Source organism: Dermacentor variabilis, chromosome 3 (assembly GCF_050947875.1).
Source record: "Dermacentor variabilis isolate Ectoservices chromosome 3, ASM5094787v1, whole genome shotgun sequence".
Lineage (NCBI taxonomy): Eukaryota > Metazoa > Arthropoda > Arachnida > Ixodida > Ixodidae > Dermacentor > Dermacentor variabilis.
This window is the reverse complement of record NC_134570.1, coordinates 55,946,700-55,974,062: the sequence shown is the minus strand read 5'-3', so window position 1 is coordinate 55,974,062 and position 27,363 is coordinate 55,946,700. Positions and strand designations below refer to the sequence as shown.

The 27,363-nt window shown below is 44.3% G+C and overlaps 1 protein-coding gene across 1 annotated transcript in view; it reads left to right on the top strand.

Moving 5' to 3' along the window:
* Positions 1-25,584, top strand: part of Drep2 (DNA fragmentation factor-related protein 2) — a 31,962-nt gene extending 6,378 nt beyond the window's left edge. The window contains exons 3-4 of the mRNA XM_075685202.1: positions 9,277-9,450; positions 13,384-25,584. Of these exons, the coding sequence (XP_075541317.1) occupies positions 9,277-9,450; positions 13,384-14,321 (1,112 nt within the window). The 3' untranslated portion in view covers positions 14,322-25,584. The remainder of the gene's footprint in view (positions 1-9,276; positions 9,451-13,383) is intronic.
* The last annotated feature ends 1,779 nt before the right edge of the window (positions 25,585-27,363 follow it).

Sequence of the window (27,363 nt, the reverse complement as noted above, 5' to 3'; positions counted from 1 at the left end):
AAGCCCCGATACCCCCATACCAAGCTGATTACACCGGACACCCAAACCCAGAAATGGATGAACTCTTCACGGTGGCAGAAGTTAGAGCAGCGATCGCCAGTACAAAACGGAACACAGCTGCAGGGGCGGACCAAATATCAAATACCATGATTAGAAACATGAATGATGAAGCCATAACAGCCCTTACGAACTTTATAAATGACCATTGGGTCAAAGGAACGATACCACAGCAATGGAAACACGCTGTGATAATCATGATTCCGAAACCAGGGAAGAAATTTACTTTAGACAACCTTAGGCCCATCTCTCTTACATCATGTCTAGGAAAGGTGTTCGAAAGATTAGTAAACACTAGACTCCAACGTCATCTTGAAGAAAACAACCTAATGCCTGACACCATGTTTGGCTTCAGACCACATCTGTCAACACAGGACATACTCCTGCTTTTAAAAGAGGAAGTATTGACGAACGTCCCCAAGGCAGGAGAACACATTGTCATGGCTGTCGACATAAAAGGGGCCTTCGACAACGTAAGTCACAAAGGGATACTGGATGGACTTGCAGAGACCAGCTGCGGTCAAAGGACGTACCAATACATCCGAAGCTTCCTCAACCAGAGAACAGCTGTTATCAAAGTAGGAAACGATCAATCTGAAGTCATCCATCCTCCTAACAAAGGAACGCCACAGGGTGCGGTGATTTCGCCTACACTCTTCAACATAGCCATGATTGGACTAGCTAAAAAACTCCAAGAAATCCCCGACGTCCGTCATTCCCTGTACGCGGATGATATAACGATATGGATAACCAAGGGCAACTTGGGAGAGAAGGAGGAAAAGCTCCAAAGGGCAGCCAATATAATAGAAAACTATACGCAACAAAGAGGACTTCAGTGCTCTGCGGAGAAGTCAGAACTCATTCGCCTCACAAAAACCAAAAAACAAAGAACTGACCCGAGACTCAAACTCGAGATCAGGCTGGAAGGGAAAATTATTCCTGAGAGGTCAATAGTAAGAGTGTTGGGGATGTGGCTGCAGTCTAATGTCAGATGTTTACACACTTTAAACACGATCAGAAAAACAACGCAACAAATTAACTGGATGATAGCCCGTGTGGCTCATAATCGGACAGGAATGGGGGAACAAGACACCCTCAGACTTGTGAAAAGCCTGGTCATTAGCAGACTAATGTACTCCCTACCTTACCATACCATGAACAGGGAGGAAGAAGAAAAGGCTGATAAAATAATAAGGATGGCATATAAGACAGCCCTGAGGTTGCCACGCAACACTTCAAATGAGAAACTTCTAGCCCTCGGCCTCCACAATACATTTGATGAGCTGGCTGAAGCCCAACTCATAGCGCAGAGGAGTCGATTGGCGCAAACGACAGTCGGCAGAGCTCTTCTTCAAAGAATCGGCCTTGGAGAATGCATACAAATATATCAAAACGCCAAAGGTCTACCCTGCCAGATTAGAGCTTTATATGGGGTATCACCAATACCACAAAACATGGATCCGACATTACACGCAGGAAGGAGAAAAGCTAGAGCAGAATACATAGACAAAACTACAAAATACTTGGACACTGCACGATTCACGGATGCTTCACCATATCAGGCCAACGCAAAGAACATGGTGGCAGTTGTCGTAAACCGTAAAGGGAAAATCACGGCCTGTGCTTCGGTTTCCCGAGCAACCATTTTAGAAGCCGAAGAGATAGCCATCGCCTTAGCTATAAGAGAAGGCATAGAGCGCAATGCTCCACTAACAATAGTCACGGATTCTCAGGCCGCATGTAGGAACTATCAGAGGGGACAAATCGGCGCGAAGGCACGCCGGATACTTACCGAAATCAACAGAGACCTTGACATCAGGTATACCCAAACGATAACATGGGCCCCGGGACACGAGGGTGTTACTGGGAACCTCCATGCAGATGAGGCGGCTCGAGGTTTCACTAATTGCCGAGCTGCCCATGGCAACATCGTAGAGGACCCGACACCCATCGATCCAAATTATAAAGCGATCTTGCAACACTACAGGGAATTCAGAAGGCTCTACCCAGCCCCGCATAGGAACCTTTCAGCCGTGGACTCAGCGACGTTACGCAGGCTCCAAACGGACACATACATAAACCTACATAAATTGCACATATACTACCCAACAGCATACAAGGACATATGCCCGTGGTGTGGGAGCACACCAACGCTCTACCACATCACATGGGAGTGCACAGCTCACACAGAAGAACAAGAAGATAATAACACGAGAGCAAGGTGGGAGGCATTGCTATCCAGCTCCGCCCTCGGGGATTAGCTCAGGCTCGTCCGGAGGGCAGAAAGGATGGCGAGGGCCAGCGGTGCCTTGGAATAGGGGCCCGACCACACGGCGTTACCCCGTTTTAGGGGCAACGAAGTTCTTTCTACTAATAAAGTTTTGTTCTTCTTCTTCCCTTGGAGGGTGAATTCATTGCTAGTGTTGCTTGTATTTATCCCCATCCACTGTGTTTTGTCAGTGTTAAACCTTAGCAGGTCGTTTCCTGTAACTTGGGAGCAGATGTCGAGCTGGTGTTGGAGGTCAGCTTCTGATTCTGCTAGCAGCACAATATCGTCAGCGAATACCAGACATGAAATTTTGATGTATTCTTGTTTGTCAGTTGTTATCGTGGACAGGTGGAGGCCTGGTCCCTCATTGTCTAATGTTTGGGGTAGTTGTGTGATGCATATGTTGAATAATGTCGGGGACAACGGGCATCCTTGTTTTAGTCCTATGTTTTGCTTGTTACACGAGCGATCAAGAGATGGCGCCACCATCTTGTGCAACACACTGGCCGAGTGCTTCTTCTGAACCGTCCGCTTCCGCCATCTCACCAACCCTCCTTTTGCTCAGTGTCTCGGAAATTTTATGGTGTCAGAGCAAATATGGAACGAATTTTATACCGCTGCTATCAAAACAGCTGTTCTCGCTGTGCAGTTGCAGTCTTAGCAGGTGCTGCTGCCTGCGCTGCAGTGCTCACCGCTAGCGCACGACAAGGCACAGAAGGGCACCTTTAAGATGGGTTTGGCCTCCCGATTAGTCAAAGAAGCCTGTAGCTTCCACAGTGCTGGGTGGTACTGAGACAGAGTATAGATGAAAGTTTAACGCCCATCCTATCATATGTGTTCCTTTTCATCCTTGTTCTTTGCATTGTTACAATACTGTCAAAAAAGAATGAAAATTCAGCATAGCCAATCTCACTATGACTGTAGACAGTAATGCATTCAGTATTGAATCGGTATAGCTACAGAATGTATTGTCACCGTTAAAAAGAGTTACGTATGAGACATGTACTGTAGTGGGACTCCTCTTTTGCGCTTCCCTAGGAACACTCGGCGCTATCTAGCACCTGCGTGTGGCCTTAGAAATGCACGACGTGCCAGTGTGTGCATACGCTTAGAAACGCATCATGCAGCAACCGGGTTCTTCTGTCACACTTCTTTCTGGACTCGCTGCACCATCTACTGCCGCTGCCGAGGAGTCAATGCGTGGCCTCTGAGATGAGAAACATGGCACACCGGTGCTTGCTAACACTGAGAATTGTTTCCTCACTTGTCGCACACCCGGTGACACATATTCAGTGACCCAAGTTAGTGAGATGTTCATTGAAGAGCAGCACATACCCAGAGCATTCATGGCGCAGCTCACTAAAGCATTGGCATGAAAGACATTCTTTGGAAAAAGGACACAGCACAAGAACGACACGCATTTTTTCCTCACTTGTCGCACACCCAGTGACACATATTCAGTGACCCAAGTTAGTGAGATGTTCATTGAAGAGCAGCACATACCCAGTGCATTCATGGCGCAGCTCACTAAAGCATTGGCGTGCAAGACATTCTTTGGAAAAAGGACACAGCACAAGAACGACACGCAGTGCTGACTTGCAACAGTTTATTCATGAAGCCAATGAATCGCCAACAAGCCCAAGCTTCCACGCTAAATCTTTGGGATACAGCACATGCCCGGTGCATCTTTGGCACCGCCTGCTAAAGCATCGGGTTGCTGCCCGTGAGGAACCCTTGTGACAAGGGTTCGATTCCACTCAGCATGAGAGAAATTTAAGGGATCTCTTTCGTCGTCGTAACGCGGCAAATTCCCAGTAGCACATACCTAGTTACCCAAGTTGGCGTCAAAGATGCTCATGGAAGAGTGGTGCATACCTACTGGCGCATACCTAGAGACCCAAGTTGGCATCAGAGATGTTTGTTGAAGACCAGCACCGGCCGAGTGTCACGTACGCAGTGCTCCAAGTTGGCGTCAAAGATGCTCTTCAAACAGCAGTTCCTACCCAGTCCCGCCTCTACCCTGACCCATGTTGGTATGAAAGAGGTTCATTGAAGAGGGGCGCATACACATTGCCACATACTAGGTGGCCCAAGTTGTTCCAACGGTTGGTTTCAAATCCCTTTCCCTCAGTACCACAGCTCAGTGTGCTGCCTATTTGATCACGGACTACCCAGTGACCCTGGTAGGCAGAAAATGATTAGATACATACTTACCCCCCCCCCCCCCCACAAAAAATGTGTGAAGTACCCTAATAATTCTAACGCATCGAAATTCCGGCAGAACCCATCTCGCGATGTATGTGGACGTTAATGAGATTAGCAATGTGATTAGCATTGAAGTAATGTAGCGACACACCGTATTTCCACTGCCAAAACTCGTCATGTTATAAGGCGTGTATGGGCTCCTCTCTTGCGTATCCTTCTCGACACACTGCACCATCTAGTAGTGCCACCTTGAAGTCCGCATGTGGCACATGTGTGAATATATCTTTAGACGAGATTGTCTGGATATATACAACGCATGTTAATTTCCTCCCAGCACAGGATAAATTTTAGAGGGTGTTTTTCTGTTTTGTCATTAGCAGGTGCTACATTCAGCAACTCAAATTGGCATCAGAGAGGTTCATCAAAGAGCGGCACATCCTCAATGCCATATAATCTTGTGATCCAAGTTGGTCCGACAGTTGCCTTCGAACACTGTTCCCTCAGCACAGCGGCCAATGTTTTGCTCTTTAGACCGTGGGCTACTCAGTAACTCATGTTGACAGTAAACAAGTTAGCCAAGAACATATGAACAAACAAACAGACTGCAAACTGCATGAAGTTCCCGTAGAATGCTAATTGTACTAAAAATATCTGTGCCCGCCTGTATCTATCGATGAGCATTGCATTAAAGCAGACACTTGCAATGTTCCACCAGCATGACATCAAAATTCTGAGAAAGTGAGCAACAGTTGAGAAGGTATTAGCAGGACATGAAGCCCAAGACCCTGTAACGTTACCGCGCCTGCGCAGCAGTTTACCATGGGCGTTGTTAGGTAGCACAGCATGCACCGAAAATCACGCACTTCGCTGTTTGTGTTTCAGTCCACTATGATAGTGCCCATCATTGCATCCCTCAGAAATATTTCTCTACACATTACACAAGTTTTCCAACAAATTTCAGGTGGATTCATATTTCTTCCTTTCAAAAAAAAAATTGCACATGAAATTTCACTGGTGCCTGCTGCAGTACAGCTTCTAACTCAATAAAACCGTTAAGTATTTTGCCCACGCAACCTCAGTATTATAATGTGGCACTAGTGGCTCTCAGCAGCTGCTGCTGGATACATAAACTCGTTGCTGGACTGCATAAACTCAGCTGCTGCTGGACTGCTGCTAGATACGTAAACTCGTTGCAGATTCTGTTTCATCAGCATTACAGTTAACCTGACTCCTGCCAGACATGTAGGATTAGTTCAAAATGCCCAGTGATTGAATTCAAATAAGCATCTAAAGGCATGTGCCTTTTTGGGATAATTTTAACTGCAGTCCAAATGAATTAAGGAAGGCTGAACTAATCGCTGTGAAGTTGACAGAAGTTGGCTGTATTTGCAAATGGAATGTAGTATCTGTATGTGCTCTGCATATTGTGACATACAACCATTTCAGAAAGAGCTAATTAAGTAAACTGAGCTCACAGAACTTCCAACGCTGCGCCATCAGCTTAGGAGGTCTGATATGCTCCAATAATGTGGAATTGCAAGTTGCTTACCCTGTTCAGCCTGCGAAAGGTCAGAGGATTTGGTGATACAGATTTCACATGCCACTTTAGTGAAGAAGGAAGTGAGTGAGTGAAAGAACTTTATTGGAGGTGCAAAGAAGACGCGAACTCGTTACGCACTCGGCTAGTCCCACGTCGGGACCAGCAGGTCTGGCCCACTGGCCTGTTCACGGGCATGCCGGACAGCAAGGATTTGCTTGTCTAGAATGGGGCTATGCAGAAGCAAGTCCCACTCCTCCTTGCTGAACTTGGAGTATCTTGACCCGCACTCCCAGAGCATGTGTGCTAGAGTGGAAGTCTGCCCACAGGATAGGCAGGCGTCATCATGACATACTTCGTGTAGAATGGCCAGACACGGATATGTGCCGGTCTTTAACAGTGTAAGAAAAACAGCTTGCGTCCTATTTAACTTGGGGTGAGGGGGTGGAAAGACCCTTCTAGACATATAGAAGAATTTCATAACTTCGTTGTGAGTAGCAGGAGCTTCCCTGTGGCTGTAGGGGGGAGGGGAGTCGGCGCTCCTTACAGAGGAAGCACGCTCGGTGAGGTCGCGCGGCCTTGTGAGCAGACTCATTGAGGTTCTGGGAAGAACCCTCGACGAACCCTACGTGAGCGGGAAACCAGTGAATCGAATGATGCATGAGAGCATACAGACTTGAGACGCTAAGAAGACAAGCAGCTTGCTCGTCAGTGCAACCCTTCTGAAAAGACCTAACTGCCGTTTTTGAATCGCTGTAGATCTCGGACCCACGTCCGTCTAGCAGGGTGGTAGCGATGGCAGCTTGTTCGACGACTTCGGGGTCTGAAGTGCAAATCAAGGTGCTGTTGGAAATCGTGCCACTGGAGTTGACCACGACAACGGCAAAGGTCTTCCCATCGCTGTACTCCGCGGCCTCAACGAAGCTCGCTGTGATGTCTAGTTGCTTGATCTGTTTGAGAATCGCTGCTGCTCTGGCCTTGCATCTGCCCTCGTTGTGAACAGGATGGGCATTTCAGGGCACGGGCCCACTTTGAACTTGTCTTGAATGCACCTAAGGATTGGGGTACTGAATATCAGGAATCTCGCTGGGTAGTAACCTAGCTCTTCGAGGATGCGTTTACCTGCCACTGTGGTGGTCAGGCGAGTGAGTTGCGCACATTCTTGGACGTCGACAATCCTCTCGGTGGTGTCATGTACCTTTAGCTTAAAGGAGACCCTCAATATGGGTCTTGACGGATAGCCCTAGAGCCCTTTTGACTACTTTGCGGATGAAAGCATTGAGCTTGTCTTGCTCTGCTCTGAGCCAATTGTGCATATAAATTGTGTACGTGAAGTGGCATAGTACAAAGGTGTTGATTAGCTTGAGGAGATTGTTTTCCTTCATGCCTCGGCGTCGGTTTGCGATTCTGCGAACGAGGCAGAAAGCATTGTTCGTCTGCAATAATCTTGCAAAGAGCCGTTCCGCTCCTGCCATCGAATTCGACAAACATGCCCAGGACCCGAATGGCATCATACAGATGTTAAACAGTGTGGGGGAGGTGATGACGCCCTGAGGAGTGCCCCGTCCTCCGAGGGGCACATCTTTGGAGCGAAAGTTTCCGATACGAAGCTTGGCCTTCCTGTTCGTTAGAAAAGAGCTAACATAGCTGTGTAATATGGAACTGAGACCCACGTCCAAAATGGTATATCTTATTTTGTTGTAGCGCAAGCTGAACAAGGACAACAGAAAGGCACATCTGACACACACAGCCCACATTAGCTCTGTGTGTGTTAGCGCTATGTGTTTGAGATGTGCCTTTCTGTTTTCCTTGTTCAGCTTGTGCTACAACAAAGTAAGATATGCCGTAACACAAGCCCCTTTAGCTATCCTCATCCGAAATGGTCTTAACGATGAAGGTGGGGAACACATTGTCTCATTGCCTTCTCAAGGTCCAGACCGAGCAGAGCCTTGACTCCTCTGGAATGGCCGTCCACAATCTGATGCTTGATTATTTTTATGGCATCCTGTGCCCAGAGTCCGGCTTGGAAGCCGATCGTGTTGTATGTGTAAACCTTGTTGTGTCCGAGGTACCCATTGAGCCTGTTTAGAACATGCCACTTCCTGCACAGGAATTTTCATAAATGGAGTGCACACAAAGCCCACTTATATCCATTGTAATCACTGCGAAAAGTTTAGACAAGACAAGCTGGATGACACAGGCAACGCGATGTTGAACTTGAACCAACCAGCCCATCTTCGTGTAGTTGTGCTATTCATAATTTTTTAATGCTGGTCATGAGCCTTTTTCAAAGCTGTTAAGTTGGCTTTTTCGCGTATGTGGGCGCCCAGCATAGGGCAATGACGTTTGTCACTAAAATGTGTGGGGACATTCTACTCTCTCGTCCCCTGACAATGTGACTATGGCATCTCCAGATGTTTGGTTTCCCTGCACCACATGCACATGCATTATGCATAGCAAATCACACAGGCAGCATACAAATTTTGCAGGTATATGATATGGTGACATCTTAGATGGCCACAAGGCATCACAGGCTTGTGCTACCTTGCTACTTGTTAACAGGTTCCACTATGTGTCAGATAAGACTTTTACACTGTGCATTCTTTGTTCAGTCTGTGCTTCGTTCCACACATAGCAAGCAATGCTATGAAGCTCAATGCCACTTCTCTCACTGCTTACACTTGAAACCAAAGAATAGTGAGTCGTATACTGGGAGCAAAAAGGTGCACAAATTATATGTGATTTGATGTAACCTTATACTCACAAGTTGTAATTATTTGAAGAATAGTTACTCCAGAGAGAGCATTGCAGATCAAAAAGAACTTCACTGTGAAGTGTGCAATGTGACACTTCTGCAACCACACTGTTTGCACAGCTTCTGCAGCATTACCTGCGAAGTATGAACCTACGTATGAAGTATGTTCACCTACGGTCGATTCTTAGTATAACCATCATGGATATAATGACTTATAAAATATAACAAAATCATTCAAAAATGTTTCTCTCCATTATCAGCATGTAACAAATATATGCTTATAACGAATATTGGGTATAGCAAATGTATTTTCATGTTGGATGTGACTTTGTTGTAACAAGGTTCAACTTTTATGCTATTCTAGGCTTATAGTTAATGGGCCCAACCTTTCGAGTAGCTTGTATCATTGTGCTAGAGGTTCCCACATTCCATACATCATGTTCTCTCCTCCAGGAGCTGCCAAGTTGGGATACAACAACCCATTCGACTTGAAGGTCGTGCTCGAAGCAGATGGCACCGAAGTGGAAGATGAGAACTATTTCCAGCGAACCGAGAGGGACACAATATTCCTAATGCTCCAGCCAAACGAAAAGTGGCTACCACCCGGAGTCGAGGCCCTCAGGGCAGGTGAGCATCTCGACAGAGAGAGAACACTTGACGTTCTTGCTTTGCCATACTCACCTGGGGAAACTTGGCCCACATTTGATGGGATTTGCAAATCCTTTCTTGGATTGCTTTCCTCTGCTCTCTCCCGATAAAGAAATTGTGGAGCAAGTCGCATTTTCATCGTGTGGATAAAGACTGGTGGTGTGGCACTAAATTTTTATAGCCTCATTTTCGACGTCAATTTACTGCTGTGGCATTCAAGGTACAGTTCTTCTTTCTTTTTTTTTTCTTTTTTTTCGCTGTCCATTTCATTTGCTATTCTTTCCTCATGTCATTGTCTTTAACATCCCTGCATTACTGTTATCTATTTATTTATTTTTATTTATTTAAAATACCCTTGGGGCCGTATGTCATTAAAGAGGGGAGTGGTTACAGAGTAGTAGTGCAAAGCAAACAAACAAGTGCAGTGAGTTCTCGTAACACAATGATTCTCCTGATCATGCAATGTTAGCTAATGTTTTGCGGAAAAGTTTGTTATCGGTGATGGCTACGACACTTCAGGGAAGGTGGTTCCATTCCTGAGATGTACGGGGGATGAGAGACTGAAAGAAAGGCTTCGTATGACATGAATCAATTCTTACCTTACTGCGATGATCAATGCGGTTTGAAATATACCGAGGCCGCAGGATGAAGTCATCGTAAAGTGTGGTGTGATTAAAAATTATGTAATAGCAAAAGTGGGGTAACCTTGCGGTGGTTAGCTAGTGGAATGAGTGTTAGGTTAGTTTTCATTAAAGTTATACTCATGCAAGAGTTATAATTGGAAAGAATGAAACAGGTAAAGTTATCTTGTACTAGTTCAAGTGAAGTAATGAGGTTAGCGTTAAATTGACTGCTCGATAAAATAAATAAGACAAAAATAAAATCAATTGTTACAAAAGGTAGTTCCAGGAAGACATTTCTAGGGCCTGGGAGTTAACTACTTTGTTTGAGCCACCTTTCATGGTTGAATGACAACTCCTTGTGTAGCCTTGTGTATACGGTCGCATTATATAAATATTTGATTTTTCCAGGACTGTTTAAAACTGCATAACTGATGGAAGCAATCAGTGAATACAGTAAAGAAATTGAAAAGTGTGAGGTTTCCTGCAGATTATGGCTGCCTGCATATTACCAAATAAATGAAGAAAAACATGGCGTGATAAGCAAAATAGAGAGTTATGAACACAGTTGCACAGCCCGAACATACACGCGAAGGTTTGATTTTTAAGACATTTCTTTATATCCTGGTTTCTAGTTCCGTGGTTGTTTCACCTTTTATTAGCAGTTGGTATTGTTTTCATCCCATCAATTTTCTTTCTGCCCTATCTCATGTTTTATTGCTTATCGTTGTTCCTGTCTCTCTCTGCTGTTATCACACGTCATGACACATACACAACATGATATGACATGACATGTCATATCGCATATCATGTTACAGCTCAGAGCCGTTTATAGTTTGAGTGCGGGCGGTTGCCACGCTTTTCTTTTTTCATTTGTTTTTTATTTCTGTGGTGCTAGTTGGTATCATTGAGGGATGCCAGTATCCCTGGTTATGTGCTTTAGCTTACAAGTGTCATTTTTCTCAATAGACCTCTAGCTCAAAAAAAAAATGCGGTGCTCGTTCTGTGCACTGTGCAAGGCTAGATAGCTAGTTATTCAAGGCAGAAAAAGCCTCGGGATGTTTGTGGTGCACTACTTTTGGTTAACTGCAAGAGAACATAGCATTTTGGTTTGCACATGTCATGCTGAGGGCACATGATCTGCCAAACAGGACACTATGCTTTTGTTTTTGTTTATACGCTACAGCATTGCTCATAGCATTAGTTTTGTTTTGCTGCTGCACGCACACTTGGTTAAGGACCACACTCGTATATGGAATGGTCCTTCAACTTGACAGCAAAAAAAATGTGGCAGAAAAAAAGAGGTCACTGCAGAGAAGTTACGCGTGACATTACATTTCTATGTGGCTTTTTCCACAGGTAGTAGGAAGCTACCATATACTAGTATAGGCTGTGCCACTGTTTATAGTGTGTGCAAGTTGTTTGCCAGCTTAAATGTCTTATTACTGCTTTGACTCTTATCACTACATCCATACAAGGCTGCATTGAATAATAATCATGAGAGAGAAAATGTGGTCCTTGCATGAGTTCGTAACGGTGCAGGGTTCAGATAAGTTCAGCCGGGCATGTTTGGTGACCATTTGTAATTTCGAACAGAAAAGTCTTGTTTTGCTGCTTGAGTGCCAAGACAGAAGAAATCAATCTTAGTTTTGTGAGAAGTAGATATCTCTTATCGGAAAAAATATACAAGCACCCAGTCAATCAGAAACATTTTCTGCTAACTTATCCAAATCCGCATTTTGGTTGGCTCTCAAACAAAAAGTGTTGTGGTTACGGCTCCTCTAAAAATATTTAGTGATAGAGTACGAGTCAGTAGCATCAATTCGAATGAAATATTACAGAGTATGACTGCTATGATGATGAGAAGAAGAAAAAAATCTGGAAAACGGAACATTGCACGGTATTGGTCAAAGTCGATATTTTTTTTTTTCTCTCCCTATCTGTAAAGAGCACGGTTTGAGAATTTTGTCAGCTGGTTGCCATGAAAGTCGTTGAAATTTGAGGTAAATCTCTTTGCCCTAGGCGGCTCTTAATATTCACAAATGCTCAAGTTTAGGCCCATCGATAAATTAGTGGTACTTTAAAAATCCTTTTAAAAAGAAGGCAATCCTCGATTTTCTTTAATGTTTCCCGAATTAAGTCTCTTAAGAATTTCCTGACTTGATCGAATGTAATCTGCCAAAACACGTTGCATCATTTCTTTTGTTTTGGAAAAATGGTCACTGGACTTGTAAAGCCGAATCTATGTGAACGTGCTCTATACTTGATATTCAGATCTTTGTGCTACCGCTGCTCTTGGCTTAGCATTGGTACACATCGCACCATGCAAGCCATTATGCCTAAACACATGCACATGTTGCATATTGAAATATCAGAAAAAAATAGAAAGGGCTAAAACACGTGAACTGTCTTTCCTCGGATTTCGCTTTTGACCTCTTCCATCTTTTGCCATGTCATTTCTGGCTACACTGTGTTATTGGTTATCAGTTATTGACCAACCTAGAAATGAATGAGCAGACATGTTTTCTCTGTTCAGCATTTGACTTATTTTTGTACCCACTTTACAAAACTTGGTCCAATTTCAATAACTGAATTACCTGTATACATAATTCAATGTTTGCTGCATTCCGCTACTTTGCCTGATTTTGATATTATATTTATGTCATAATTATTTGCCCATATTTTGTATGTGCATTTTCATTTTTAGTTTCCTCCGTATGAATTTGTTTGATGCATTTATTTTCTTGTTAAATTTTTTGAGCTGATGCCAATAAAGTTCTGTTTACTTTCTCGCTTTTTATTTGTTATTCTTTTTGAAACACATGCACTTGTGTAATAACCATTGTGAGAACATGACACCATGTCACTTTCCTTTTCAAAAACAGGAAAATTTTGGCAAGAGAGGCAGCTCATTGCACAGTTTTGAACACATTCTTTGAAATAGAACTGTTGAGTGCCTTGTTCATGCTTAGATCACAACTAGTTAACTGATTTAATGCAGTTTCCTCAGACATACTGTTGCTCAGTATGTCTGCATGACTCAAATTGTAGTATCACAACATCATAGGTGCTCATCACTGAACCCTTGCTTGTTTGAGTTTTGTATACAATACTAAGCACAGATACTAGGACCAACAAGATCCAAGAAGATGTGCAGGCATTAGGCTGTCTTGATCAGTACACTAGCTGCATCTTGCATCACTGTAATCCGTGCCCATGTGCAATGATGTTCCAATACCGAAATTCTCTTGGGTTGTTCTATCGACCCTCGTCCCTGCTTACCCCACTTCAGCCATCACAGCAATACCACGCATCGTGTGTGATGCCATTGCCAGCCTGGAACTCATGGACCTGCAGCCCTCGTGGAAGATCATGGACAACAAAGGGCGTGTCACAGTCGTACTCCACTGGGACCAGCACGAAAAGTGCCAAGGGCGCCGCGGACCCGGCTCCGAGCCTGGTGGGGTGCTCCGCGTAGAAGTCTCCTCGCAGGAGGCGCAAGCCGCCGGAGCCATGGACGGAGGCGCCGTCGGCACTGTTCCACGGACCCGGCTGACGCTAGAAGGCTTGGGACCCCGGCCCGAGTCGCGCACACTGCCTCCTCGGACGGGGTCACGCGACTCAACGACAGCTGCCGCCCCCTCCTCGAACGGCAACAACGGGACGGGAAGCCCCGACCACAACCACGCAGAGTGCGACTTTCACTGTGCTGCGCTGCACGGGTCGCACCAGATACAGGTGAACAAGTCGGTGGCGACGTCGCCCATTCAGGAGTTTCCTCCGCGTGGAGGCCCGTTTCCTGGCACCTCAGGCATGCAGAGGATGGCACCACCACAGCAACCGCAGCCGTCTACGTCGGGTAGCAAGGGGCAGCATGTTCGCTTTCTGGAGGTGACAGAAGAGGCACGAATCCCCGCCGTTGATGACTCGGAGTCGGACACAGAGAACACTGCTTGCGAGGAAGAGCAGCTGACGGAGCGCTACCTGCTCCTGGTAGACCAGCTCTCGCTAGAACAAGACCGGCACCTCACCATCCGGGACATTGGCGTCATCCTCGAGAGGCTTGGGTCGCGCATCGTCGACGTGGACCGGCTAGAGCGTGAGCGGGAGAGTGCTGACGTTCACAATTGGACTATCAAGGCAACGCTGCGCGGCGAGGTGCTCAGGGAAATCGGAGTCATCTACAACGGACAGTATTACGGCATTATGGAACACCCCGGGTACTTTTGATAAGAGGTGTCAGTGCTTTTTGGTGTTTGTGTTCCGTTTTCTTTTTTGACTCGTGTAGAGGCCATATGCCAAAGAATTGCCACTGCCACTTTTTTGGGGCACGGGAGAAGCCTTGCTTGCCCGGTTAAATGGCGGTGCTAAAAATCACTGCTCCTTTCTAGATGCCAGCCAACACCATGGCATTGTATCGGGATGCAGCAATGCGCCACTGGCTCCTTTGATGGGTCACGCAAGCACAACTAGGTCAACATATGTAGTAGCAAGTGCCACCAGTGTTTAACATCCCCCCATACTTTTTCCTACTCTGGATTGAAGTGTCAGCTCACATTCAAGTGATGTTATTCCTTCTCACCGCACTGTATCTTCTTCTTTTTTTTTTTTTTTTTTTTTTTTGCTTGGTACCTAAAATCTTTCTTTGAGGCTGCGATAGCGGGGTAGTATGCCTTTTCTCATTCAAGAGGAAGCCCTTTGTCTTGTTCAGTGTTATTTTTCTGTGCTCATTTACGTTGCCCGCTCTGTAAACCTGACACGTCCTCACGGGCCCCTTGTTTCCTTTTGCTTGGTGCTAACATCAGCCCTCTTTGCAGCTTTTTTTCAAAGGCTGTTTCACTTCATCTCATCAGTGGCGGCAGGCCGCCTCTTTTCCCGACCTGTGGACTGCATGAACTGACCCTCTCACTACACCCGGCCCTTGGAGGGCTTGTAAGTGGTTTAGGATCCAGGCCTTGCACTTTCCCTGCTCAAGACACTTTTTCTGCAGTCTCCCGTTGCCACAGTAACTTTTTCGGGCGACCCTCATTCTCCGAGCATGGCACTGCACTGGCCCCTCCCCCGTTCCCTCCTCCCGACTGGTGTGCAGTGTTTGTTGCCCAACGGCTTTGTTCGTCAGGTTCATTGTCCGCCTGTGGTGGGCGGCTCTGTTTTTCTGTTTGCCTTCTCTTTGAGTGCTCTGGACTTTGTGCCGACTCACTGCCACTGCCTCGCGACATATTGATGGGAGGCGTCGCTCCTATTTTGTCGGCTCATTCCTCTGAACGCGTCGGCAGAGTCCGTGCTGGCTTTGCTCGACTAGTGTGGCATGCCGGACTGTTCTTTGTGTTTGCCAGGCATGGCCACCTGTCGTTTCCTTGCATAACATTCCTTCTCAATTCCTTTTGTACTGTGCCCATTGTGGCCAAGCTGACGTCTTAACAAAGGCTAGCACTTTCAATGCATGAATTCATTGTATATATGTGTGTGTGTGTGCGTGTTTGTATATATGTGTGTGTATATGAGAAAAAAAAAAGAGAGAAGACAAATGATGAACATCACCTTTTGGACAGTACAACATTTTCACTGTTAACAACAAACATTTTACAATTCTTGGAGGTTTATCGCAAAAGCCTTCAAGTCGATGTCTGCCTGTCAATTCTTGGATGTTGCTGTTTTGATGGAACTTGGTTGGATGCAGGCATCATGTTATAAACTTAATTCTTTTTTTTTTTTTTGCAAGCATGCCACTCATGGGAGGTCAGTCTTAGTCGAGAATTACTTTTAAGTCTTCGCGTTGTGCATTACTCATTGTCTAGTTATTTGTCAACTAATTTTACACAGTAGAACACTCTACATTTGTCCCAGCTTGGCATGCTCTTGTGATACATTCGTTTGCTAATTTCAGTCATTCCCATTCTTGGCTTTAAATTTTTTCCAGCTTGTTGTTGCATGCGTGTCGACCAAGGTGTCAGTGCTCAAACCGGTGGCGTTAGGAGAGTGCGCCAGCGCGCATGGACACACACACACACAGACGTTACACACTTTGCTGGCTCTTCACAGTTTTTGCGAGAATCTAATCATCGAGCAGACATCTTTTTTCTTTAGCATTGTCTTCTTGCACGTCAGTTGTTTCCCGGCCTTCTCTGTCCGAGATCCGTGGCGTCGTTGAATGAAAGTTACATTGATTGTTGCAGAGTTGTCAAATAAGTGAAGCGGAAGATGAGTGCAAAAGTTTCCTAAAAATCGGAGGACAAGGGATTCTCATTTATTCTTTTTTTTTTTATTCTTCTTCTCATCACGCGTGTTGGTAGACATTGTTGACGTGCTGGCTGCAAAGACGTTTTCAAAGTGGGAGCACACTCGGTCGTCCCCGCTGACGAGATTGCGAGCTTTTTGGGTGAGCTCATAGATGGCACTCTAGGCCTCATCCCCTCCCCAACCAACCTCTTTTCCAAAAGCCTTGGATCTCTCTACGCGGAGAGCAGAAATGTGAGAGTCGTACATAGTGTGTAGGTGTGTCTAGGAACTGCTGCCCCCCATTTATTCTTGACCTCTCTTCACCTTCCCACTTAGCTGCCAAAATGGAAGTATAAGCCCGTTCCCTTTATAAGCTACTTTCAACACCCCCATTGTTGGAACTGCCATTAAGAGTAAGAAAAAAAAATGCTAAGTAATTATTGCCATAGTTTTGTAATGTACATAGGAGACAAATAAAAAACTATATATATATATATAACTGATATCTAACAAATCTACAAGTTATACATGTACATATACTATACACGCACTGTGGGAAGTAACATATTTCCTTCTGCTACAAGCCTCTATGTACCCAAGAGCCACCCTGTTCTCCACTCCTTGGCCACCACTTATGCAGACATGATGATGAGGGAGGCAGAAAATCTTGGCATTTTCAAGTATTCTTTAGGTCTTCCGTCGGGGGCAGTCTTCTTCTATCTGCCGTTGTGTTGTTCGTCGTTGGGGTACAACGGAGCTAAGTTTGATAGTAGGTCGGTAACTGACCTGTGGGCGTTATAGCAGATGGGGAGGGTTACTGGCTCTAAACCCTGACACCTTTCATACGCGTGAGCCAGTGAACCAGTGCTGCATTTCCCCTTCCCCCCATTTTGCTCCTCCTCACCTCTTCCACAGTTTGAACTCGTTGCCCGTTGGTTTGTTCACATTGGAGACTTTGGTCAAATGGAAGTTATTGAGTATGACAGGACTGCTTTGAGACTTACCACGAAAAAAAAAAAAATGTTTGGGCCATGAGAGAGCACGCAAGCTGCAGGGGGTTTCATGAAAGGCATGATTTTGAAGGCACATATATTGACTTTTATGATCCATTTTTTACTTTGATTTGTTTTTTTCTTTTTTTGTGTGTGTGTGTCTGTGATGCAACAATTTCTCGTGGCAACACGTGTGGTCCTTACAACTGCGAGCCCATTCTTGCGAGTAATAGGCAAGGAAATATGTCACTTCATTTGGAACTTAAGTTATTTCACTGAGCTTTACTGTTGGGGGATCAAAATAAAGCAACAGGTTTAACAATATGTTGTTTAACCGAAAATAGCATTATGTAATGTGCACTTTATTACACCGTTGTGTTCTGTAAGGCCAGTGATCATTTCAATTCATGATCTGAGAAATGGGAGATTTAGCTTAGCTTCAGAATCAGTGGCAGTTGTCTTCTTCCTCATATTTCTGACTGAAACGTTGCTGCAAGCACTATTGTGGTATTCTGTGTATACTAACTTGCAGATCCAGTCGCAATGAGACTCTCTAAAACTCAGCAGCTCGTTTATCTTGCTGCAAGGTCTAGGTGGTATCTTATGAAGGGGCAGTAGACCACTGTTGATGCATATTTTTCAGAACAATAGAAGAAAATGTACAGTTGAACTTCGATACAATGAATTATTGGTTGTAACGAAGTAAACATATGACGTGCCTCGCCAATATAAATGTGTAAGGAATATATGCTTATAAAAAATATCAGATATAATGAAGGCATTTTCATGTCGGATGTAACTTTGTTTTAATGAGGTTCAACTATAAAAATAATGGTTGCACAAACATGGGAGTCTTTGGGCATTTTACAAGCACCCAGTTAGTACATTGTAGCAACCAGGAAATCGTTATAGCTGAGGATGCATCAAAGGAATTTCACTTTACAGTGCCGAAGGTGAACCAACAGCTTCATAGCCCTTACATTAAAATTTTCGGACTAGTCGCGTTCTAGCTTTATAGCTACTACAACATAGTGTTAATCTCAAAGGAGGCCTGGTCACCTCCGCGTGTCAAGCCTAGTCTGTCTGTCAACATTACATTCGCAGGTCAGCTAGGTCTTGTCATTCTTTTCAAAAGTTGTTTGGTGAACGCATGCTTGCACTTAAGTGCTCTGTTACTGCTGAACTGTTTTGTTAAGACTGGTCAAACCTTGCCCTAATTACCTGCATTGCTCGTGGTTTGGCGGTAGTGCAGTTTGCTCATTTGCTCACTTTGTTAATGTTTGTATTAGTGGAAATGGGTATTACAAGGATGCGAGCAGTCTCCAAAAGTTGTTGCTGTACCATTATCTAGTGTACTGTGCAGTCTCAGGACAGTGGGGCTTTTGACGTTCGTCTAAAGAAACGAATTCACTCGGAGCGCAACTGTTGCTACATCCTGGCTGTGTCGGGCCATGGCCATGCAACTCCTGGCACTAGAAAGCTTTGAAAAGTGAGGATGACTCTTCGTCTTCCTCTTCAGAACTTTTGAGCTGTCTTAATACAACTGCAGGCCTATCAAAAGTCATGGCTGGTCATGTGACTAGTAGCGGCATTGTTTGTTTTGGTGAAGACTGTATGTGTACTTGCAGGCATACGTGTTCTCCCGTCCTTCCAAAATGTCATAACTGCTCTTAGATAGTCACTATAGTGACTTTTATGGGAACATCGCACAGTTATCTTAGGCATCACCCGCCTAGCAGACACCAATTAGCATGCCATCTACTAGGGCAACGTAATAGTTCTGCGGAAACCTGCAAGGTGGAGAGAAGTGATTAATAAAGGGAAAATCAGACATCCACCCGGTCGTAGCAACTGCTACAAAGAAAACCCATACGTGTTCCTCGAAAGAAAAGCCTCGCAGTTGAAGAAAAATTCGTCCTGGTCTGGGACTCGAACCCGGGACCACCGCCTTTCCGGTGCAGCCGCTCTACCATCTGAGCTAACCAGGCGGCTAGCAGATGGCAGGGCGAAGTCGAATTTGTCAACAACTCGAGGCAAAGGCAAGAGTTTGATGTAATAGTCCTGCGGAAACCCGCAAGATGGAGAGAAGTGATCAATAAAGGGAAAGTAAAGGGTTTCCTTTGTAGCAATTGCTACGAACAGGTGAATGTCTGATTTTCCCTTTATTACTGGAGCGACACACCAAGCCGGATTCCAAGGCCAGCACTGAGCTGCAAAAGGCAGGAGAATGCACCTGCCTGCAAGCATGTTAGAAGATATGCACCCCTTTGGTTGTTTAGAAAGCAGGCAGGTCTACATCAGGCGGATGGAACGGCAGTAGCAATGGCATACTGCTGCTTGTGCACTCTGAAGATTGTATTTGCAGCTGTTCTTTTCTGATAACATGTTTTTGTTTTTAGCCAGGCCTAAACGTTTTCAGCTCTGACATTGACATAGAAACTTTCTTGTGGTACTGGGCCTTTGTATTAGAGGAATTAATTTTTTTTTCTGCCTTGTAGCTCTCATTTTGTTGCAACAGCTGTCATATGCTGTAACATAGAAGGTCAAAGCTGTGTTTATTAAATTTAACTGCTGGAGTAAAATTAGCTGCTTCTCTCTAGTTCACATGCTTGCACAGCAGACAGCCACTATTTATTACTTAAGATTGTTGTACTTAATTTCATTATTAACAGCATTTTATTCCAGTTGACAAAGATGCTGCCAAGTGCCACATCGCAACTTTGGAAAGTTCTTAGTATACTAGGGTCTCACTGAAAGTAATGAAGCAAGCCAAAAGTGGGCGTAACTTTTTTTTTTTTCTTACTGATGTAGAGATTCCAAACTGGGCATATACGTATAGCAACTCTTACTTTAATGCAAAAATACTGCGTGATGTAGCACCCTGACATGCGGCATTAGTTCAGGCTGTTCAAGCTGTCAGATTGGCCTTAAAATTACGGTTTTCTGTAGTCGCTGTTGCACCTACCTCTTGATGGCCATTTTCACGCTTTCTTTAGTCTTCATCGATTTTTCGAATGTTGAAGGCCAACCAACCTGGTCTGTACAGTCAAAAGTTGACGATGATGGAAGCGAAGAGATCAGATAGTTGCAGCTCATTGGGAGAGACTTACATTGTCGTTTCCTTGAAATCTGAAGTCATGTTCAGGAATATCCTTTTTTTGCATTCACTTGTCTGTAGCTCGACTCTTTAACCAGCTTCTGCATAGCGTTGCCACTGCAGTCAAGTTGTGCAGAAAGCTTGCATAGGGCAAATAACGTCACCTCACTACTGCCGACTCATGTCCATGCTGAAGTTATTGCAGTCAATCTACAACTTATTGTGCTGTTTCTCCAAAATACAACTTTCAGAATTATTTCAACTTCTTCCTCAGCAGTTAGATGTTGCTTACATCTGGAGAGTGTGGCCGCCGTAATGATTCTGTCGTTTACTACGGCTGTTGGACAAACTACGCCCTTCTTTGTTGAAAATGCAGTTACTGTACTTTTTCGGAGGCGTGGCAAGGCTGAGCTAAAGAATTCTTAGCCTGGAGCTAACGTTTCGATCAGAGTCTTTGTCAAGATTGTCAGAATGTTAGCTCTAGGCTGTGGCTTTTCTTCTTTGGCCATTGTTGACCACTTAACCTGCTCTCTATCTTTGTGTTAAACCTTTGTTTATTTCGGTGGCAAACAAGAAAGTTGGGTTCTAGCCTACATCACATCACATCACTTTATTTTCCTTAAAGACCCCTTTTGGGGTGTTGCATAAGGGTGCAACTTCATCACATTATGACAAACAGTGCACAGATATTTGAAAAAGAAAAGATAACCCCACTGTTGCATTACTTTTCTTATGGCCCTCACATTTCAACTATGTACATTTGAACCCTTGTTTCACAGAAAACCACAACATGTTCTAAGCTCGCAGTTAACCTTACAAGACTGCTTATGATATGCAAAGCTTATGCTTCCCGTGTGACAGAGGTGGTTGAGAAATTTTTCCCTAGCAAGAAAGTTATTTGCTGCAGCAGCAAGTGGTGTGAGATATTTCACTCTAGTCACTCATCCGTGTTTTGACGATGACAAGTATCGTCTTATTCTGCGAAGCCGGTTATATGCCAGCATTGTTGCATTTGACACCTGTTGTTGATGTTTGCACTCATTTAATAAATTTCTCAATGTCTCACATGGCAGGGGGCATGCCTGCTGTGTGAATTGTTAACATTGTCCCAGGGTGTCTCTCCTTTTCATTTACCGTATGTGTATCTCACCAGTTATACAATGCCAGTATTTATGTAGTTTTCTTTCTTTCTTGTACATCATGTGCCAAAAATGACATCGTTCAGCGCAAAAATGCATTATCCAGCAGCTAAATGTCTCGCTTGCTCTCATTTGTGAAAGCAAGTTTGGCGCAGGTTGCCGGACGTTTCACTTTGTGTTCTGGTTGCAGGGTGACCAGTTCTGCTAATTATGAGCACACTTGTTCTTGTCACTTTTGTGGAGGCAAGTGTAAGATTCTCCACTCACTTGTTATGCGGCCTTTCCTGTTGTGTTGACATTCCAGCTTTACGATAATGTTTTTGTGAATGGCCATTTATTGTATGTTTTACCATTCACACACCATTTCTGGCCACAATATTTTCATACAGCCCAAACTGGAGCATTTGTAGGGATCCATATTTCGCAAATGAATGTAAGAGCAACTAAATCGACACAAGCTGCTTTTTTTCTTTTCTTTTCTTTCTTTGAAGGACATTGTTCAAGTGCTTTTTTTCTCTTTTCCCTGAATGTTTTTGGCAGTGTCAATCATCACTTGAATCTCGTAAAGAAGTATCGCATAACACTCTTTAATTCTTGTTATGACGCAACATTGTTTAGATGACATTGTCTGCTCATTTTGTACTTTTATCAGCCACAGCACTAATTTTAGCTTGTTTTTAGAGGGCTGTCTGCTCATTTACATAAGTTCCTCTGGTCACCCTTACTGAGTTCTTTGATGCATACGTGTGTGGAACCTGTGTGAAAATAAGTGGGGATTTCTGTTGAGAAAATTAGTTTTGTTGCTTCTCAAGCTCGTTTTATGAAATATATTTATGTGTGCTTTATACACTGTTCATTTGAATGTTGTGCAAATGTTCTGTCATTACTCAACGGCAAGGATTTTTCTCGTTCATTGCTTGTCATGTGAGCTCTGGGGAAAGATCTAATCCACAGAGAGTACCTGAATAATGCTTCTACCTGAATGTGGCAAAATTTTGTGTTCATTGTGCAGAAGTCAGTCTCATTTGAGTATGAATATGCACTATGTTGAAGTTTATAAAGTTGCTGCTATTTGCATGATTTCTTGCCCATTTGTTGTTGATGTTCATTGCACAGGACTGTTTGTTGAATACGCTGTTGTGTTTGGCACTCATCTCCGGCACCTGTTCTTTGAGCTTCTCATCAAGAGACCAGTGATCATGGCCCTGTTTATGCTTTGACAGGCTAAGCAGCAGCACAGATAGTTTTGTATCATTTTGAAATGTTCTTTCAGTGGTCTTTGCTTGGTTCAGCAGCAAAGGCTAAGCTTTAATCTACACGTAAGGAGATCAAGTTTTTCTTTAGGAAGGCTTTACTGGAATTTTTGTACACCTTTCCATTATCTGTTTGCCAAGGGATGCATATTGTGTCAGCAAAATTTATTTGCAGTGCATCAAGCGTGGTGAAAATATCCGCAACAATTCTCTGCATTGTTCAAGTACCATTCCCACATAGAGACACAGTAATTTACCCTCGAGAGCAGTGGCACATGGGACGCCTGATTATGCATTCATGAGGCCATAGTGACTTGGCATCTGTGTCAATATTTGGCAGGAAGATATTTAGCAGGAAAGCAGGTTGATACCTAATAAGTATGTCAGTCTTGAATTCACACACCGCAATTACAATGACTGCTTCAAGGCAAATTTAATCTTCCATGTCACGTTTGTCACAAGTGTACTACACCTTGTTCATGTCACCAGGCCTACAAATGTTCAGTTTGTGCATACTGTTGGATTTGCGTTTAAGGGGGGAAGATTTTTTCTTCTTTAAATCTCAATCGAATCTCGGCGATAGTGCCTATGTGGCGGTTCTTCTAGAAAACGGTAAATTAAATGTGCGCTGCTTCCCCACAATTAATTTAATTGCTGGACCTAATTCAAAGGTTAAGCTAGTCATTAAGGCCCTGTTGGGGTTTGTCACTGCTTGCCTCATTCGAATGGTCACTGCTCACCAATGTTCATCACAATGTCATCCAAGTTCTCTCAATGTATGCGCTGTTGCAGTATCTAAATATTTCATGCTGTCATTGTTTTATTATGTGTTAGTCATTTTACTTGGGCATTGCATGAGATGATGAATGGTTTAAATAAGCACTAAAACAGTGTAAATTTAAGGCACTTAAGAGAACTTGACGATATCCTTTATTTTTCTCCTCACCTAAGTTGAGCTTTGTGAAGAAGTTATTTTAAACATCTTTGATTCAGCTTATGTACATTTGTATTCTATAGTTGCCTCTTGGTGAAAAACTTTCTTACACCTTTTCATTAATCTTTATTTTACACCGTTTCTTTAATCCTAATGGAACCATGTGGCTGTCACTTGTTGCGGAGTCTTTGACCATTCAAAATAGCTCAGCATAATATACCATTCACTTTATAGCAATACAATAATTGGTGCGTGTTTCTTAGTTTTTTTTAACAAATATGCATTGTAATAAATGAAGCAAGCATTGTAAATCATTATTAGCACTCACAAACAACGCTATCATCCATTGACTCATCTATGTACATTTGCTGCGTAAGGATCTTTTCAGCTGTAATAACTGAACTGAATAGAAAAAAAATGGCACAGTTTGGCTCTAGGGCATTGCAGAGAAGTCGAAAAGTATTTGCCAAAGCAAGCAGCTTGCTTGAAGAATGCTCTTGAGGTAGCAGTAGTCCCAGTTTTTGCAAAGTCATTTTGATGATCTCGCACTTATATGCGAAATCAGTTCTAGTCACCGATGATAGAGTACAGGGCAAAGTTGCTAGTGGAAAGCATGGCAGTCATTGGCAAAGACAGGTTTGACACCATCACACTAATTGTTGTCTCGTTGTTGGAAGACACCTCCTTTTTCGCAAGCAGTGCAACGCAGTTTACAAGCTATACACGCTGCCAAATACAAGATATGCACAGGAAACCATGCACTTTATTTCTTTGTTGCCAGACTTCTTTTCTGCGTGCTGCCACTGCTGATACTATGCTGTTCTCAGGCTTCGTGCAGCGCAGACTTGGCGCACACATTCATTCCTTTTGGAAAAGTGTCTGGCAAACATGTTCTGAGGAAGAGGAGGAAGCCATTGTAAAAGCAAGCTCTCTCTCTGTCCGTCGTGGCACAATTAACACAGTCGTGACAGTCCCATCCTCTCTCAATGATGCTATTCGTTTTTATACTCCGCCCCGGAGCGGTCCTGTGTGGTGCACGGGGCCCGCCGGGCAGCACTCAGAGTTGCTCATTTCCGAAGACAGTGTCTTCGGTGTCGTGTGCCAAATTGATTGCCGGGTTCTTGCGTTCTTGCAAAAAGTGCCACTTTTTGGGGAGGTGCGGGGCAGGGCGAGGGAGGGAGTTCGTGACGGCCATTTTGTCGGCGTCTTTAGACTTCTAAGGACGTTGTTCCGCATCCCATAGCGAGTGTCTCAACCTCGTCCCGCCCTCCTCCTCCAACGGCATCGTTTCTGAGTGGCGATTTCTGTTTCTCAGTCGTGGCGTGTCAGTGTCATCTCGAAGCCAACTATTACCGCAAAGTGTGTGTTTCATGATGTCTGTTTTAAGTTCTTTTCCACGAGCAGTTTTTGGGTGTTGCCTTTGTTTCTATGACATTGTGTGTGTCCCTTTCTTGAGAAGGGAATCACTGCCACTTGTTAATGGGACCGTTGCCATTGCGCCGGCTCCCCTCTGTGCCAACTCGCACGGGGGCATTGGTCGAAGTGAAACCGTGGTCAGGGAGCAGCAAAGTTCTTTTTTTTTTTTTTTCTGCGCGAAAGTGTCCTCTCTTTCTCTCTGGGGCAAACACCAGTGAGAAGAGGGTTCTGTCTGAAGCGGCGAGCGAGTGTTACCGCGTGGTCTTTTTGACTGTGGACACAAGTCTCCGTGTGTGTGCAGTGTGTTGTCAAAGCCCGCTTGGGTGGCCCCCCACTGTTTGGGTGTGTTTTGTTGCAGCTGGTTGGCGCATTCTTCTGGGAGGAATGCAGGGTTGAGGTTATATATGAGATAATCTAATAAAAGTAAATAGAGTTGTGTTACTAAAAAAAAAAACACCAGTCTGCTGTGATGCTTTTTTGCTCCAGTACACTCACATCACACACGAGTTTGACACATTTGTTGATGGGAATTCCAAATGTGGAAGGATTGCCTCCCCCAGTGCATACAAAGCTACATGTTTTGTAAACAATCTTACACAGCCACATGTGGTGTCTTATTTTTTCAATTATCATTTGGGGTGATGCAGTCACTGTATCACAAAATCCCTCTCTGACATTGAATTCATATTACCCACGACGGTGACACCTTTGGTGACAGATTTTGAATGGGGAGAAATTGCCTCCACCATTGTGTCTGTAGCTCCCTGCTTCAAAGACGCTGTTCTAAAGCTTGCAGCCATGCCTGGGATATCATTGGGGAATCATCACACTAGGCAACGTGTTCACTTTCACCTGATGCAGCTCTTAGTACAATAGCTCCATGTAATGCAGAAGTGTTCTTAGATGCAGCAACGTTTCTGCTGTTCATCACATCAGTGAACAACTTTTTTGAACAACTCTGCATGGAAATGTCAAGGCGGTCACACTTGCTCTCGCTTAGTTAACCAACGAGCTCACTCCGAAAGTAACACCCTCCAGAAATGATCCACTGATTAAGTCAGACATAGCTTTAATATGGATCACCTTCCTTTGCCCAGTGTTTAAAGAAACACCAAGGAGAAAAGTTATCTGAGCTGTACTAGTAAGCGCAAGAATGAAAGATGAGCACTGATGTCTTGAAACTCCTGCGCGAGCTCATCGTGATTTCATGGATTTTGACAAGTCTGCTGGGCCCAGTCCACTTGCACTTACGCTTGCCTGAATACAGTGCAGGCAAAACACTATTGTGGTATATATAGTAATCCTTCAGCATGAACTGACGGCCACAAATGTGTAGATGCTGGTGTTGATGAGATACCGACAACCAGCTCTGCAGCCACTCCGCTCACATGTTTGCCTTGCAGAGGGACGTGTTGTCGCAGCTTGACATGTTGCCAATCGCTGCACTTGCAGTCCACAATGCAAGGGCAAACCATGGTGCTCGCTAAAAGACAGATCGCGACCAACACAGACCGCACAGCTCACATCAACATGGAGCACTTTATAACACAAGCAGACAACAGTTGTGTGCCGGAGGTGCTTGAGTGTAGTGATAAATTGTCCTTGTGCATTTTTTCTGTTACTTTCTTTTTTTATAGAAACAAATTAACTAAACATTCTAACTATTACAGACAACATTTGTCCACCATAAGGTTGGAGAAATGTATTGATGGCGCGCCATGGGCAGCCAATCGGATAGCCCGCCCTACCTTGCGGTAATATGGTCACCTTGCGTCACTTGGTCAGGGGCGGCTGAAAACTCGGGGGTGTAGTGTGCTGCGATCGGTAGCGATGTACATTTTTAAAACCTTATAATAAATTACACATGCTATGCGGAGCGCTTAAATGCATCAATGATCAGAAGGGCCGACCCTAACGACTCAATACGTTTATACAAAATCGTCAGCTTCGTTTCAGGGTCCCTTTTAAGGATGAGCATGGCTCACCCGCAGCATTCCATTCGCACTGAAGTCAAAAAGGCTGGGGTTTACCTTGCCAATATACTGCCACGTACTGCAACGTACTGCTCACGACCACCGGCTCCTTGGCCTTCTCAAGTGACTTCAACATGCATCACCAGCTATGGAGAAGCACCAAGATTAGCTTCAGACAGCAGAATGATGGCAGCCTAACGCATTGGCGGAGCACTTGCTTGGACTTGACTGATTTCAAGGCGCTTTGCT